At 42.9% G+C, this 16636-nt stretch overlaps 1 protein-coding gene across 3 annotated transcripts in view; it reads left to right on the forward strand.

Moving 5' to 3' along the window:
• Positions 1–16636, forward strand: part of LOC140314580 (beta-galactosidase-1-like protein 2) — a 363608-nt gene that overhangs the window by 5193 nt on the left and 341779 nt on the right. Inside the window, exons 7-20 of one of the 3 annotated variants that reach the window (XR_011917151.1) lie at positions 47–128; positions 782–846; positions 1639–1723; positions 4366–4509; positions 5411–5491; positions 7050–7156; positions 7959–8105; positions 9241–9312; positions 9669–9747; positions 9906–9993; positions 10991–11105; positions 12046–12162; positions 12853–12998; positions 13036–13287. Coding sequence is in view for 1 of the 3 variants with exons in the window: in XM_072392873.1 (XP_072248974.1) it covers positions 47–128; positions 782–846; positions 1639–1723; positions 4366–4509; positions 5411–5491; positions 7050–7156; positions 7959–8105; positions 9241–9312; positions 9669–9747; positions 9906–9993; positions 10991–11105; positions 12046–12162; positions 12853–12939 (1269 nt within the window). In the remaining 2 variants the exon portion in view is untranslated. Of the gene's footprint in view, positions 1–46; positions 129–781; positions 847–1638; positions 1724–4365; positions 4510–5410; positions 5492–7049; positions 7157–7958; positions 8106–9240; positions 9313–9668; positions 9748–9905; positions 9994–10990; positions 11106–12045; positions 12163–12852; positions 13288–16636 lie in introns of those variants that run through there. The other 2 variants (XR_011917150.1, XM_072392873.1) reach the window with 2 other exon arrangements.

Raw genomic sequence — 16636 nt, forward strand, 5'->3', positions numbered from 1 at the left:
TGAAGGGCACGGCTTCACTGTTTTCTTTACTCCTCTTCTTCTTGAGGCGTTACTGTCGAGGGGCATCACAGAGCTGCTGCTGACCTCTGACAATAAGGATGGGCTAAAGCTTGGAGGAGTGAAAGGAGGTATTGTCGGTTCAGCTGACAGACCAACAAGTCTGCGCATAGACACAGTTGAACACACACACACACACACACACTGTTGGTGTGTTGTTTTCTCGCACCGTGGTTGGAGGCCTTATCTGAGGGCAGCGCGGTGTCACGCAGCTTCAGTTCACAACCAATTTGTAGACAAAGGATTCAGTGTAATGCCTTTTGACACAAACTTTCTTTTCTTTTCTTTCTGACACTTACAGTTTCAACATGAATACGAGTAACTGCGTTTTTTAAGGCCAATGGAAGATTTATTTATTTTTTTTTAATTTTACTGCGATTTTTCTGCTTTTACTGCTATGCGTAGTCATCACAAACAGCGCATTTACACTATTCATATGATATAAAGGACAGGATCACAAAGGACATTTCATGGTAAAACCCTCTTCTGGGAATTCATGAAATATTTGATTGTATCTTTTGTCCAATTTTTACACTTAGCTGGGATTTGCATGTTAGATATGAAGCAGTGTGAACAGATGAAATCCACGGGTCATTAGAACCTTCTTCTGTCTTTAATCTTTGTGAATTAGAGCACATCTTGGATTATATGAACATTACCAATGTGTTCAGTTGGACCTACAAAGAATCCTTGATAACATTTTCCTTTTTCTTTTTTTCCAAAGCACTGGAAACTATAAATTTTCAGAAACTGGATCCGAATGAAGTCAAGTATCTGGAGGAGATTCAGGTAAGTTGGGTTTGTGTTGCATAAGCCTTAAACTGCTGGCTATGCATTCATTTCAGTATTGTTTCACAAGTTTGAGCAAGGGCAAGGAAAGAACCTTTACAAGACGTCATGGTCGAACGCAGCCATCGGTGTTATGGTTGAGGACTTCTGCTTTGAATCTGCAGAGCGCCGCCTACAGTCTCTGAAAGGCGACATCAGGCAGCTCAGTAAGTTTCGTGTAGAGCATCGGATGGAAGCAATCCTGACTACTTTCATGGTTTGGGCTGCACAGCTAATTTCCACGTGCTGCGAGGAACTGATTAAATGAGATTCTCGTGCAGTCGAGGTATGAAAGCTGCTTGGTGAGTCTCACTGGGCTGCTTTTCAGTCTCATTTTCGAACTCGTTTCGTCATCTGACGCGAGAAACGCAAAAACATGTCAATGAGAGCAGCTTTATTGGTCCGATTTTCTACAAAGATGCGCTATCCCATGTGGTTATTCACAGCACCAGGACTCTTTTGAGTCTAGAGTTTATGCATTCAGGAGTGACTTGGCTCCCTGCTGCATTATATGGGTGTGTTCGTCCAGCTTTGAGAAAATGTGATATCATACATCATAGTCAGCTCCCAATGCAATATTAAGGCCCTGAGAGTTTTTTTCAACACGGATGACTTTTGTTTTTTGTGGCTGGCCTTGGTGTGATAGACCCATGCTGGAAACTTGTAAGACTTTATTTAAGTCGGTTTGGGCGGGGACAGAGATTTTTGTTGCTTGTTATGCTGGTAATAGCACTAAACCATTTGACCCTGTAGCCTCAGAAACCTAAGATGGTGATGGAGTACTGGTCCGGCTGGTTTGATCTATGGGGCGGACTTCACCACGTGTACAGTGCTGAAGGTAAGATGTGCTTCATTTCTCCAAAGATCATTAACACTCATGACCGGATGACACTTTTTCTTTAGTTTGTGTTGAGCTGCCAAAATTCAGATGAGAGCGAGACAGGATTTTTGCTGAATGATTCTTTGTTGAGGGTGAAACGGCTCGTCTCTGTACGGAGGGTCGATAGCACTGGCTGGTCTGAGACAAGGGCAAAGAGAACTATTGTGCTGCAAGCCACTACAGAATTTGTGAAGGTAAGACAAAGACTCGGTGCCCAAGGGAGAAGAAAGGCTTTAGACAAACCTTTTTTAGCTGTGAATGAAATAATCTGTGTACCAAGGGAAAGTGTGGGTCAGGGCGAACTCAATGCCTTGGGGTTTGTGTAAGATAAATTCCTAAGGCTGAGCGTAAGACAGTCCTTAGTATCAGGGCTCATTCACAAAAGGCCCAGAGCCCACTTAATGCAGCCAGGAAGTATGCCTCAGCATATGGGTAAATCTTACTTATTTTGTGGCTTTGTCAGAGATTTATATGTTTGCTGTGCAAAGCTTAGCTTAATCATTAAGAATATCTTAGCAAGAGTATTGAATTGGCTGGCACCACCCGATGAGCCAGGGACTGATAACTGAATCCCAGTATCAGTCTGGTCTGTAGATCTGTACATAGAAATATGGGGCCGACATGACGCAAACCAAGCAGATTTTTATTTATTGTTTTGTACCACGCTATGTACAAAACATCCAAGCAACTACGACACGCTACAGAGATGGACAACCAGCATCTGGTCACGAGAGTAAGTGAACATTGTTACGTGAGTGTGTGTGAATGGGTCTTGAGTGGGAGGATAGGACTCAAAAGGATGTCTGTAACCGCAAAGTTTAGTCAAAGGAACGAGGTAGAAGACGACGAATGTGTTCTGAGAGAATTTGTGACTCTCTGATAATGAGCCTTCAAAGCGTTAAAATAGACCAGGAAGAGGCAAGGATTTGGTCAAATAAGGGCCGTCAAAGACCAACTGAGTTGTGTGAAGAGAAGTGTAGAAGCGAGATGGTGATCTCGGGAGCTTCAGATGTCACCTCATCGTTAGGAAGAGCAAAACTGCAGGTGGACACTTTTATTTTGAAGTATCAAACAGGACCCCTGTCCTTGGTTTGGGGGTTTGGGAACCTCCCTGCTGTGATGTGACAGTGCCAACCACCTCTCCACTGTGCTGCCTCCAGAATGCTGTTTTTTGTGTGTGTGTGTGTGTGTGTGTGTGAACTCCACATCATACAACACAAAGCATGGAGCTTCGCCTCAGAAGTCGAACCCGAAGTCACCCTTGAAGTGACCCAGTTGATGTTCTTCTTTTGGTCGCCTTTATCCATTTAAAGATGCCTTTGCAAATAGAAAAATGATAATTGCTCTTATTGGTCAGCTCCATCGGCCTGGGCCATGCACATGAGGCCTGCCATTCAGTCAGAGAGCGTTCTACTTCGGCTTTACTGGAATTAAGATGGAAGGTTTTTGTTTTGCTTTAAATGTGGAGGTTTGAACTTGCTGGATTTTATTTCACGGTTTGCATGTTACAGGGTAAGCATACTTTCAGTCAGTGCCTCAGTCGGGCTCAACTAATAGCTGTTTTATCTTAATTCAAACTCCTGCTTATTGTCTGTGTTGTGAAATTGAAAATGGCAAAAATGCCACCGGACAAAATCTGTTCATCTTTCAGTTCTCGACAGGTTCATCTTATTATTTTTCATGCCATAAGTATGATGAACGGTTCTGGGTTGAGAAGTGTTCATTTTATCTCTGTTAATTGACACCGGTGCCGTGGGCTTTAAAGGTGGGATCACCGTGTTGTGGGAACCGGCGTCTGAAAGTGTCAGAAGGTAGAAAAAGTCACTTTCCAATACAGTATGAGTCTACTCTACACTTTGCCTCGTATTTCAGTTGTGATCCAAATGCTCATTCGATAATGGGCGGCACCTTGGTGCTACTCCCTTAAGAGATCTATGAAATGTCTTATTCCAAACGCAGAGCTTCACGCCTTCTTTTCCAAAATCATTCTGAAGATATGAAAAGGAGCCGTTTTGCTTCCTTATGGGTTTTCTCCTCAGTGTAAAAAAAAAAAAAAAAGGCAAGGGGAAAGTGTCACCATGCAGAAAGCGTCACAGCAATGAAATGAATATTCAGAGCGGATTCGTGTCCTTGACAGTTCAGTGCTCTGCAGAATGCAGCCCGCCCAGCAGTTGGTCACAGCTAGCGGTGCCACCACCACGGGGCGAGCCCGGCTTTGTCACTCGCCCTTCCCAATTGTTATTCAACAGGGATGCTGCCCTTGATTCAAGCCATTAAACTCTGTCCAATTTTACCACTAAAGTTCAATTTGAATGCGTAATTACTTGCCCCCTCCAATGTTCGCCGCAAAATGTAGGTAAGTCCTTGGTGTGAAGAGGTTGGCCACTTTAACTGGTGGGAGAATTGCCCCGTGATGAATTATAGTTCCCCATAATGGGGTGTGTGGTAGACGTCCAGGTATGTTTCAGATTAGTTTCAATTAACATAATAAGATCTGACTTGTTAAAAGTTTTTTGTAAAAGCTTTGTCATATAACAACATTATGTAAATGAAGCCATTTTCAATACTTTTTTCTTCCTTTCTGTTTTCCACCTCGGCAGACATGATATCTGTCGTCAGGGACGTTCTTAAGATGGACATGTCCATCAATCTCTACATGTTCCACGGAGGGACCAATTTTGGCTTCATGAGTGGTGCGTTTGCCGTTGGACTACCAGCACCTAAACCCATGGTAACGAGCTACGGTACGTGTAATGGATCGGTTTTCTCTTTCCTGTGTTTGCAGAATTCTTTCCGTCACTTGTAACAAACCGTCCTGTAGGTGCAAATAGGCTTTTACAGACTGATGACCAGGGTTTGACAAGGTTCTTCCTTTGAGAGTCTAATTCGGAACAAACAAATCTCTTACGAATGAAGCCAAATGCACAATTACTCGCACCTACACTCGAGTTTAAGAAAAGGAATTTTGATACGCGCATGCAAAAACTGTGGAATCCAAGCATGCAGAACTGACACATTAACACAGTAGAGATGGAGGAGTCGGTGCATGTCTCAATATTGTGGCTGTCACCAGAGGATGTAGCCGTACTGTGTAAAATGTAGCTGACATTTGATATTTTTTTGGCTGTTTATCTTGTTAAGATAGCTGCTGTTGTGGGGACTTCTGTGTCTTGCACAGAAAAAAAAACCCAATCCTGTTCTGACATTCATTGAATAAGCACAAGTCTCCAAGTCTGTGAAAAGATTGCATTTATTACAAATATGATTATTTGAGTATTTGACACACAGATAAATTCATTACCTAAAGGAATGCAAGATTAAAGATGGCACATTGGGTTTTATATCCTCATCCAGGGTGCTTAACATTGCAATGACTTCATTCGTCAGAAAGGAAGAGAATTCTTAGAACACCACCTCTGACCTTCAGCGGTTTTTATATTTGTGTTTACCCTTTGGACGTCTTTTACCTCTTTTGCCTCCAAAAGGCTCCGTTTTCTGTCAAGATAAAGCGGAATGTGTTTCAGCCCGCTGCCGTATCAAGATGTTTGATAGGGGAGCGCAGAGAAAGCATCTGCCACGGTAAGAGGCATCCCTGCCTCTCTCGAGCTCCCAAGCCTGCTGTTCTGATAGCGCATTATCTTTCAGATTATGATGCTCCATTATCCGAGGCTGGGGATTACACCACCAAGTATCATCTTCTGAGGAATGTATTCAGCCACTACCACAGTGAGTGTTGTATGTTGTTGCTGAGTTGGGCCTCACATCTTCTGTCTCTCTTTCTCCCCCTTCCCTTTCATCTCCCCACTTAAAGCTAATTCTCCTTGTAGAACCTGTTCTCTGTTGGCTAATGTGGTATAACTTTGCATATGATTACAAGCACGGATTAGATATTTGCTCGTGTGCGTTTTTGCATGTGCGTGATATTTCTGCCTTGATCAAAGACCCTCAATTACTGCGAAGGTGGAGATATCCTGCAAGCCTTGTATGATGTTTATTGTTTTTGCAGTTCCCTGTTTGTAAAGCATGCTTTTGGTGGGGGTCTCATCTGTTTTGTGGCCAGGAAGGACTTTTGGCTGGGTGGGAACCAAGTGATTTAATAGTTTGCCTTCTTTTGCACTGTGGGGATTGAAGACGGTTTGAGAGGCTGCCTGAGCGTGATTCATCCGTATGTTTTGTAGTCTGTAGAACAATGAGCAGTGGCCTGAATTCGAGAGCAAGTCTGAGATGCTTTGTGTTCCTCTCACCAACCACAAACACGTGACCCAATTCTTTTAATTAGATCAGCTTGACGGTTTTATTATTGTGTGGTTGTCAAATCGTGTCCACTTTTTCCGTTAGTCTTTGCCCCGTGGTGTTGTTTTGCGCATCGTTTGGCGTGGATTTAGGCCGAACCGTCAAAAGTCTCAACACTTAGCACGGTTCTTAGATCAGACTGTAACACGCACACTTTCCAGAACGAGCCACACGTGCTTGACTGTGCATTTCTTCAGACTGCTCATTCACCTGCTGACAATAATAAGAGAAGAACTGTTGGGTTGACTTTTATATTTTAATTTCTTAGAAGAAAGGTCCGTCAGTCATGCAGAGAGCACGGCAGTCTGAATGAGAAACAAAGGGCTACAGTTGCGGGAAGTCATTTACATGCAGGTTGTTGGGCAAGATGGCACAGCGGACAACGGGTGACAGACCTCGACTGTTACCGTGAGAGAATGTTTCGCTGTTTTCGCTAATGGGAACGAGTTGATGGAGCCAGTTGACACAATAACAGCATAAGATACATGTAGAAATTTACCCATCACACATTCTTGCTGTGGTAAATGTGACCCAGGACTCGACACTCGACTGAAGGCTCCAGCTTGTGAGAGGGCGATTTAGAAGAAGCATTGGCCATTATCCTCAAAGCTTCTCTTAAGTGAGCCAGCTTTTACCACTTGGTGATAAGGAAATGCTGTCAGGCCTTTTCCAGAGGGACTCCTGGTGTCCCTGCAAGCTCCCAACACCTTTAAGAGCAGTTTGCAGGCTCGGCCAGCCCTTGTTAATGGCTGTAAAGAGACTGTTTTGTAAAGCAGAACATGTACTGGATGCTGCAGGGGATGGCAAAGCAGGGCTGACTCAAAGAGAAGCACGAACGGGTTATTTTTATGATTAACACTGAGTGATAGGCTGAACAATATAAAGACTGTGCTTATGTAAAGAAGTGCTTTTATACCGAATCAAACGGCTGAATTTTCGTACAAACAGATAAATTGCAAGCGGCACTCATTTCTTTCTCTTTGCCTTTCAGCCGAGCCTCTCCCTGATCTGCCCTCGTCTCACGAGAGGAGGGCATACCAGCCCGCTGTGGTGCAGAAGCACCTGTCTCTGTGGGACAGTCTGCATTTCACTGACAAGGTGAGCAGCAGCTGCCCAGAGAATGACAAAAATAACACACAGTGACATCATCTCCTGAAAGAATAATCATCTGTTTGGAGCAGCGAAGCTACACGCAAGTAATCCGGCTTCATCACAGAAGCCAAATCAAAACGTAAAATGAGATAAAAAGGATTGTTGTTGTAGCGTTGTGGTAATTGTGCTGTTCACAGAGGTAAGCCGATATTTTCTATCAAGTTCTGATATAAGACGGTCACACAATATGTGTCTCTGTAAAATCTGAACGAGTAGCAGCAAGACATCTCCTCTCGCTACATTAGTAGCCTTCACAGGGAGCAGCTGGACTATAAAGCAGCTTGCTGTTGAAATAAAGCCTTCCAAAGAGGGTGAAGACAAAAAAAAACAGCAACAATTGGTTTAACAGCCTGTTTGGCTGTGTCACAATGCCCTCTCACGTTTACACCAAGCTCCTCAGAGGCATTTATACTCCAACCGCACATCTGGCGGCAGCTTACAGCATTAACTATTCTCTCCCAGTCGCAATAATTTGCTTCCTTCTGAGACGACGGTTACTTTACCGGCCTGACCAGCCACACACCCTGGGCTGTCTTGGTTTGATATTTTATCTTTTTTTTGGATGTATGTGGTAAATTGTGTGGTAACTGACAGCTCTTGTATGGTGTTGTGGAAAGTGCATCATTCATCTCTGAAGGGTATGAAAGATTCTTTTAAAAGCTGTAGCTGGCTACCCTGAAACATTTAATCTCCTCTTGATTGTATGTTAAATAGTCCGTCTCAAGTTCTCCTTTTGCACTCTGTGCAGCCTTTGAAGTCGGAGAGGCCGGTAAACATGGAGAACCTCCCCGTCAACAGGAACAGCGGCCAGTCGTACGGCTACACGCTGTATGAGACGACCATCACCAGTGGAGGCACGCTCAACTCGAAGAACAACGTCAGGGATAGAGCACTGGTGAGGACAGGACGACACACTCACTCAGTGCACCCACAATCACACATTTGTGTTCAGAAAGCTGCAGTCTGCCTGTTAGAAGTCACACCCCAGTCATCAGTGTACTTGTGGAGTACTTTGAGCAAACTGAGGCTGTGACCAGTTGCACCGCAGTTAGTGGACAGGCCTCAAACGTCAGAGAAAGACATACAGTGCCCCCCCCCCCATAATGTTTGGGATAAAGTCACATTTTTCTTAAGATAAGATGATTTCATGCACTTTAGAATTCATCGTGCAGCTGCCATCATCGGTGAAGATAAGTGCCAGTACCATAGCACCCCCACCACCATGTTTAACAGATGAGCTGATATGCTTTGGATCTTGGGCGGCTTCTTTTCGTCTCCACACCTTCTTCTTTCCATCACTCTGGTACAGGTTCATCTTGGTCTCATCTGTCCATAACTCCTTTTTCCAGAATTCTGCAGCTCCTTTAAGGACTTTTTGGAAAGCTGTACCTGACCATCCTGTTTTTGGTTTGCATCTTGCAGTGCAGCCTCTGTCTTTCTGTTAATGAAGTCTCTGACAAAGACACACCTGCCTCCTGAAGGCTGTTTCTGATCTGTTGGACAGAGATTTTCTTTACCATAGCGAGGATTCTTCTGTCATCAGCAGTGGAGGTCATCCTTGGACTACCAGTCCCTTAGTAATTACAGAACTCACCAGGGCATTCTTTCCTTTTAATTACCTTCCAGACGGTTGATTTGGGAATCCTAAGGTTTGACCGAGGTCTCTAATGGTTTTATTCTTGTTTTTCAGCCTCATAATATCACAGCCTCTCTCCTCACGCTGAACAATGTCACCTACAGAATCCAAATTGTAGAAGCAAGCCGAGGTATCTTATCCCTGAACTAATCTGAGTAATCACGCACATCTGGGAAGCCAATTGTCCCAAACATTATGGTGTCCTGAAATGAGGAGGATTATGTATAAAAAGGGTTGTAATTGTCTGTGACATTGACTTTGAATTAAAGTCTGACAGAGAGGGAACTGCGTGACTTTGTCCCAAACATTATGGACCTGTTCCATTTCCCTTTCATCTTAGTGCAGTTTGTTGGTCAGAAAGTTCTCTTTGCATTCAGTTTTTCTCTCCCTCTAGGTTTTCGTGGACAAACATTTTGTTGGCGTTTTGGACTACGAGGTGCAAGAACTCGCAATATCTGAAGGGAAGGTACGGAGCGTTTGTGTCCTCCTGAAAATATTTTGTGCCCAGGCTGCCGTTTTCAAAGGGATAAAGTTGTTAATATTTAACAACTCGCAGCATGTGAAAGCTTCAGGGGATGCTAATGGATTTCTGGCACCAAGGGCCCAGTGTGAGGCAAACAAGTGTTTATCTTGACAAATCAGAACAGTCAACTTCAGCCTCACAGAGGAGCCTCACAGCCCCAGATCGGCTTGATCGGTTACTTAAAGCAGATCGCCTGAGATGCACTTTTCCATCCTTGTGTTTTGAGATTGATTTTCTGTTTAGGAATACTGCCGTTTTTCTTGAATGCAGCTCATGTTTCATGCATGTTTGTGCCGAAGGGAAGAAGAACTCTAGGTCTACTTGTGGAGAACTGTGGAAGAGTGAATTATGGGACGACTCTGGATGAGCAGCGCAAAGGTACGAGTAGTTTACAAACCGACAGCTAGATGTTCCAGTTAGCAGAAGTCTTACCGAAAGATCCACATCTGCAGGTCATTAGGGACCTGGAGAGAAGCTAATTAACGGTATCTTAAGATTCATAAAAAAACTAAAAGCAGCTTTGACTCACCTCTCAGGTCTTGTTGGAGATATTCAGTTAAACACGGACCTCCTCCGAGACTTCATTATTCACAGTCTGGATATGAAGCCAGGCTTTGTAAACAGGTTTGTGTCTCTCAATTATTCTCCTGTTTTCTCCCCATGTTTGTGCTCCTCTGTCATCACACCGGTCTGCTTCTGATTTGATCGAGCTGATTATCTCCCCGCTTAATACAATTACAATGGGAACATGATGGCAGAATTCAGAAAACAAGACACACCCTCCTAATTCAGTGTCTTGTGTCAAATTCTAGGAAGTGCAGTGGGCTCATTAAATGTCCACCCTTACTGAATGAATAAGGACCTTTCTCTGTATCCTCTGGTGCTCAGTAGTTTGTTTTTTTTTACCAGGAAGAGTGACACGACAGTGCTCTTATCTTTAACTTCATAATTAAAGCATAATTTAAAGTTATAGTTTGTAACGGCTTAAATGCAACGTTACAAATCATTGCGCGTGAGAACGCCTATTTCCAATTACTGAAACATCTCCATGCCCTGTGATGGAGTGGCGACCCGTCCAGGGTGTACAATGACAGCAAGGATAGGCTCCAGCAGGTATTGGTTTTGCAGTTTCAATACATTGAATCATGAGGGGAAGTATTCAAGTAATTCTGCAGGAGGTTTTTTTAATAAATAGCACATGTCCGCTTGGTATATATTTGAGCTCAGTGGAATATCTGCTGCAGATGCGCTGTATTTTGAAGCCTTTTGGAGCCTGCTGGTTTGAAGAGCCAAACTAAATTGTTTTGCCTCCGCACCCCTCTGAAAATGTCGAGGCCCGAAGCCCTTTATGACCGAGTGCTAAAAATTCATACCTGAGGAGTGAATGTTGGTCTTATATCATGGCAACCTTTTGAATTTACTTGGAGGCAAGATGTAACCTATAATGTTAGAGAATATTAATATTTCCCCTGCTGTCCGTGTCCAAACTTTTACTTGGCATTTACCGCAGGCAGGATAAATATTGTATGAAGGACATGTTATACTGATGCCTAACTAAGGGGTCTCTCAAAAGTCGGGATTGATGTTTATAAATGTTTGTTTTTTTTCCTTCCTTCTACAGACTTGAGAGCTCCGGCCGCTGGATGCCTATGCGTCAGCGGCCCTCCTTCCCAGCCTTTTTCCAGGCCAGTCTCCATGTCAACGGCTCTCCTAAAGACACCTTCATCAAACTCCCTGTAAGTAGGAGTTTACAGCCTCAGAGATGGCCGTGAAGACTGTTCAACACCTCCTTGTTACAGCCCAAGACCGTCTGGGTCTACCAAACTCATGGGAATTAGATGTATTTTGCTTACAAAAGATTCCTTTTACATCATCTACATCATCTGCATAAAGCATAGACCTCTATCTTTGCACTTTATCTTTCTGCACTTCCTTCTATGCCTGCACCCTATCTCTCCTCTGTCACCTCTGACAGAGTCGGACCCGTGGGTTTCTTCTATGTAGTTTATTGTTAGATTTTTGTATAGCTTGTTATATCTTGATTTGTAAGTCGCTTTGGATAAAAGCGTCTGTTAAATACATGAACATAAACAGTAAAAGAACAGTCAAAAGCTGATGACAGACACGAGGATCTCACCTTTAGTGCATCTATTAGCAATTTCAGAAACAAAACAAAAAAAGTTCTGTTCATAACGAGTATTTTTTTCAAGGTCAGTGCTTTCAATTCATTGTTGTAATACCTCCATCAGAAAGAAAGGAGTCTGACTTTACTTCTGAGTATTGTTGTTGTCATTATGATGATCATTAAGGTCAGAAATGTTGATTGAACTGGTCTTTGCGAGAGAAACGGCTCCCGTTTTTTATTGAGTTTTTAACTCAGCGGATTTATTCAGTTGCGTTTTCCCATTAGTACATTCAAAGGATTTCTTCCAAGATTCTTTACAGAAAATTATTCAGATGTTCCTGTTTTTCATATGCGCTTCTGCATAATGCAGTTATTGACCGAAAAAGACAAGAGCCTGTTTAACATTTCCCTCGTGCTGTGCAGCATCCGCACTGTCTGTAAAAAAAAAAAGACTTGTGATTAATAACTAAGAGTCGATAAAGCAAAGGGACAAACTTGGGGGTTATTTTTATGGTTTGCACTGATTTTTCTCCTGCGGTTGTGTTTTACAGGGCTGGAGTAAAGGAGTTGTGTTTGTCAATGGCAAGAATTTGGGACGTCACTGGTCTATTGGTCCTCAGCAAACAGTCTACGTTCCCGGGCCTTGGCTTCACAGAGGGGACAACCAGGTACTGCACACGAGCTTTACCCACATCCACACTCCGTACTTTTTATTCTGAAGACGGCTTGCTTCTGATGGACAGATTCTGTGATGGGAACACAGCTTGTGCACTTCCCATGCATGCAGATGGTGTCCCGTGCTCTCACCTGTGGTGCTCTATTAAACATTCACTCTTTTGCATCGCAGGTTTTCTTTTCATCCAAATCTGGTACAGGACAGTTGAGATTACCGTATCTCAAAATGTCCCTGAAATAGAAACAAAATAAAGGTGCGCTTTTTTAGACTTTTTTTCTCTATTAACAATGTTTTTTTTATTTTTGATGATCATGGTCTCAAGTCCTTCTTTAAAAAGTACTTTACTTATGGAGTTATTATTTTTATATTTTCAAAACATTTATCATGTTGAATACCATTCAGCTTCACAGATATGGCAAAGATCGCATATATTACAGGTCAAGAATCACCATGCACAGATCTGTCTTCATCACCCTTTAGCTTTGATGAGGTTGAACTCCTCGACAGCTTCTGCTTAAGGTCTTAAGCTACATGTACCGGATCCCAGTGTTTGGCCCTCCTGCCTTCTCCTACTGTGCTTTTCAGAGTGTGCTTATATTTCCATTAATGCTCAACCACCCACTCTCTCTGTCCTACCGTGACCTCGACTGAGATGCTGTTTTTTTTTCGTGTGTTGTCTCAGGTCACAGTGTTCGAAGAGCAGGAAACAGATGGCAAAATCCAGTTCTCCAGCAGCCCTGACTACGGCATGACTGTTGATGTCCAGTGAAGGCGAGAGGGGGAGAGCGCATGAGGAGCGTGGGGGCTGTGACTGAGACGACCACAGGAGTGTCCACAGGATCCGACGCCTCATAAAGATGAGCAGGGGGGGGACCGGGTTTCACCAGTACTACAGTTTAATCGACTTTCTCACAGCAAGTCGTCTTCATGATATTGTGTTGAATCCCAAAGCACATCTTTAACCTGCCTGTGTCTACGAGGTAATTGGAAAGTGAAAGACAGTGAAAGATAATTATGTTGATTTTGTTAAACTTTCTGTTTCGGGAACTACTTAATTTATTGGTTACATCAATGTCTGTGTAAAAAGAGTGTGAATAAAGCCTTGTTTGACCACAAAGGTTTACTCTCAGCACTGCTTTCCCCATTCTATGATGATGCCTTTACAAAGAAATCAGACTCATTCCTTTTTTAGAAAACTCTTCCGGATCCCATTCCAACTCTATTACATAGGAGATTTTTTCTGTGATGCAGAAAATTCCAGTTGTTACTAAACAATACCCAATTGCACCAATCAAATGTAGAAAGCTGGAGTTTGGTAAAAACCCAGAGGACATCACATCAGTTTACAGTGAGTAATGCCATCTTATGAAACCTTATACCGCTTACATTTCAAATAGTAGATGAACATCGATCGGTTTAAAACTGACCTCGAGTAGTGAAGTCCCTGACTGGGTGTCAGGGTCTGTGAAGGTTCCACATTGTGGAACAGCTGTCGGTCCCGGAGCAGAAAGGCTTCCCGTCGCATGCGTTTGGTTTCGAACACTCGTATCCACGGAGCACAGAACACACAGGAAGTTTTCCTGCGAAGAGCATTTCATTTACATCTCGACGTGAAGATGGCTCCTTCGTTTAGACTTTACAGGAAAACAACACTCAAAGCCGATAAGGTTCTTCTCGTTTATTTATTTCTCTTGATTCCACTAACATTTTCTCTGAGACATAATTGCTGTGGCAAATAAACAACCCCTTAGAGTCACATGCATAAAATATGAATCATATGAGGCTGGAAGATGACAGTGGAGATGAGGAAAAGGGAGGACTTGGTGTGTAAAGTGTATTGTGCCTTAAAGAAGCCCCCGGAGGGCGATGCTCATTAAACCTGTGCTGCAGGAAGGTTGGCTCCAGTAGTCTTTGCGAGTATTGGATATTGCTTTATGTGTCATCAAATCCTATGTAGGGCAAAGTTGTGACGACGTGTTAGAGGTGAAGCCCTTTGACTCGTTCCACCGCTTCAGGACGCGTCACAAGAGGGACGTCGCAGAATCTTACTCAAGCAATCCAACCACAAGCTTATCTGCACACCACAGGGCATTAGTTCGCCTGCACCGAGACTAAAGCAACATTTAGAAGATGAGAGTGGGAATTCAGTTCACTTTAAAAGTATACAACCGGTTGAAAACGGGTGAACGCTTTTCAAATGTCTTTTTCTTTTAATCCAAGCTGGCACGTCCCTTGGTTTGTTTCAGTGCTGCGTCGTTTTTTTTTTTTTTTCAAGTGGATCCTTCCGTCGAGATGGAAAAACTTCAAGGACGTAACATCAGATCTGCAGTTGCCAGCTGGCAGCACTGAGCTGTTATTGATCGACATGACAATCCATGTGCGCAGTGAGGTGTTTGTGAGCATGCCGGGTTTTTTTTTTCGTTTTTTTTTGAGAGCAGCTGCGAGACGGCAGCTGTTGCAATTAGATTGCACATCCAAACTTGAAATAAATATATAAATAAATATATTAGATTTTAATATTTTTTGAATAAATAAGGGGAGGGTAGCCGGTGATCTGGACGGCAGATCCCCACGCAGTGTAATATCATGCGGTCAATGAAAACGGCCCATGTGGTGAGAGATATGAAGCAGCCACTGTCTGCGCGTGTATCTGATCGTTCTCCGAGGGAAATTCTGTAATAACGGGGACTCTGTGGCTGATGAGCCTGAGAGGAGCTTGGTGAGTTTTCATTGTGCAGGAGTTCATATTGAGGTTTGTTTAAGGGAGGGTGCACTGAGATTCTGGCAACAACACAGAGACTCTGTGTTTGAATGATCTCCAGTTACTCCTGCTGGACAGTGTTGGATAAGAACCACCACTGTGTATTACAGATGGAGGATTTGTCAAACAAACAATTATGCTGTGAGATGTGAAAAATACGTTTGTAAACGCGTTCAGCCTGATGTCTGTCGTTGGAGGCGGGGGACCCTTTTTCTTACTTTGTTCTCATACAAAAAGAAAGCATCAGATCCCATCCGCACTGAAGATGTCAACGCCACCAAAGCATTCGTAAAAAATCAAGTGTATTTTCATTGTGCTTAGCTGTCGTCTGCTCTCACTCTGGAGCTGCAGGGATGATTAGTCTGATCTATGTGAAGCTATTCTTTAAAAGGATAAAAAAAAATAAAAAATTCAGAGCCATGCATTGAAGTTGATTTTTTTTTTTAGTGCTTGTAAAACTGCTTTATCTCGTTTTTATATAGATATACTGCCCTCATCTCACTGTGAAAACTGGAGTGCTTGCTTACTAAAACTCTGTTTTCTGCTTTTTAAAACTTCCATTCTACACGAAAGCCGGCACGAGGGATCGGGTCAGCATCTGTGAATATGTGGGTTGTACTGGTAGTTGTTTAGTGAGCTATGTTGGGCCTAAAAATCAGAGTTTTGAGTGTCATGTAGGTGGCTCGTATTAAATTGTCTGTGAGGGGAAAAAAAAACAAAAAACATGATCCTCTCACTGATAAGTTACTTGATGATATCCCTGCCAACAAAAAACAGACTGAAACAACACTTACATGTCGTCATGCAGAGCTATTGAATCTGTGCTGCTGCCTGACCTTACAACCACACGGAAAGCACTGGGTAGATGTTGAATACAAGTCAAATTTCCAAATAAAAGGCAAAAAATCATATGCTCTAACGGTCATCTTATAAGTCATCCAGTGAACATACACGTCGATTAAATGTTGGCATTCTAATCGCCAAATTTAATCAGAATACAATGACATCTTCTCAGCATTTATCCTATGAAATAGATGATAACCCCTTTGACCAGAGCTCTGTGTTGAATAAAAAACATGGGATGATTCTCAGCTGAGGAAATATGTTACATATGAAAGCTATGAAGAACCATGCATTCAACTGGTGAATCAGAATGGGCTATACAAGTTTTTATATTATTGTTTGCAGTCAAGTCCATTTCATCCTTCTGATTTTGAATATGAAAATGACATTTTTGCCGGAGCTAAACGCACGTCTTGAGTATGAAGTTAAAAGTTTGAGATTTCATGTATAGCTGGGCATAAATGACAGGCTTGCTACTTTGCAAAACTAGCAACTTGATGACTGCAGTCGCCTTTTGTCTTAATTGCAGCAACGTTTGACCAGATTTTTTTATGCATTCTTAACACCTGGCCAATCGCACACAACCTGCTCTTCTTTTCTTATGATTGAAGTGCCCTAGTTGGTGTGTTGGTAGAAAATTCACTTGGAAAATGCCTCTTATAATGTGAGCAGACGCAGTGCCTGAGGAGGAACGCCTGGGTTAAGAAGGAAAGATCAGAACTTAAATCTGATTGGGAGTTCAGGTTTTGTCAGGCAAGCCAGCACAAAGAAAGCCCCTCAGATCATAAGTTGTTGTTTTTTGTGTGTGTGTGTGTGTGTGTTCTGAATGTGTCATAAACTGGACTTTCTCCTGGTGAAATCA

The sequence above is a fragment of the Leuresthes tenuis genome, unplaced genomic scaffold (genome assembly GCF_036924035.1).
Source record: "Leuresthes tenuis unplaced genomic scaffold, fLeuTen1.0.hap1 SCAF_9, whole genome shotgun sequence".
Taxonomy (NCBI): domain Eukaryota; kingdom Metazoa; phylum Chordata; class Actinopteri; order Atheriniformes; family Atherinopsidae; genus Leuresthes; species Leuresthes tenuis.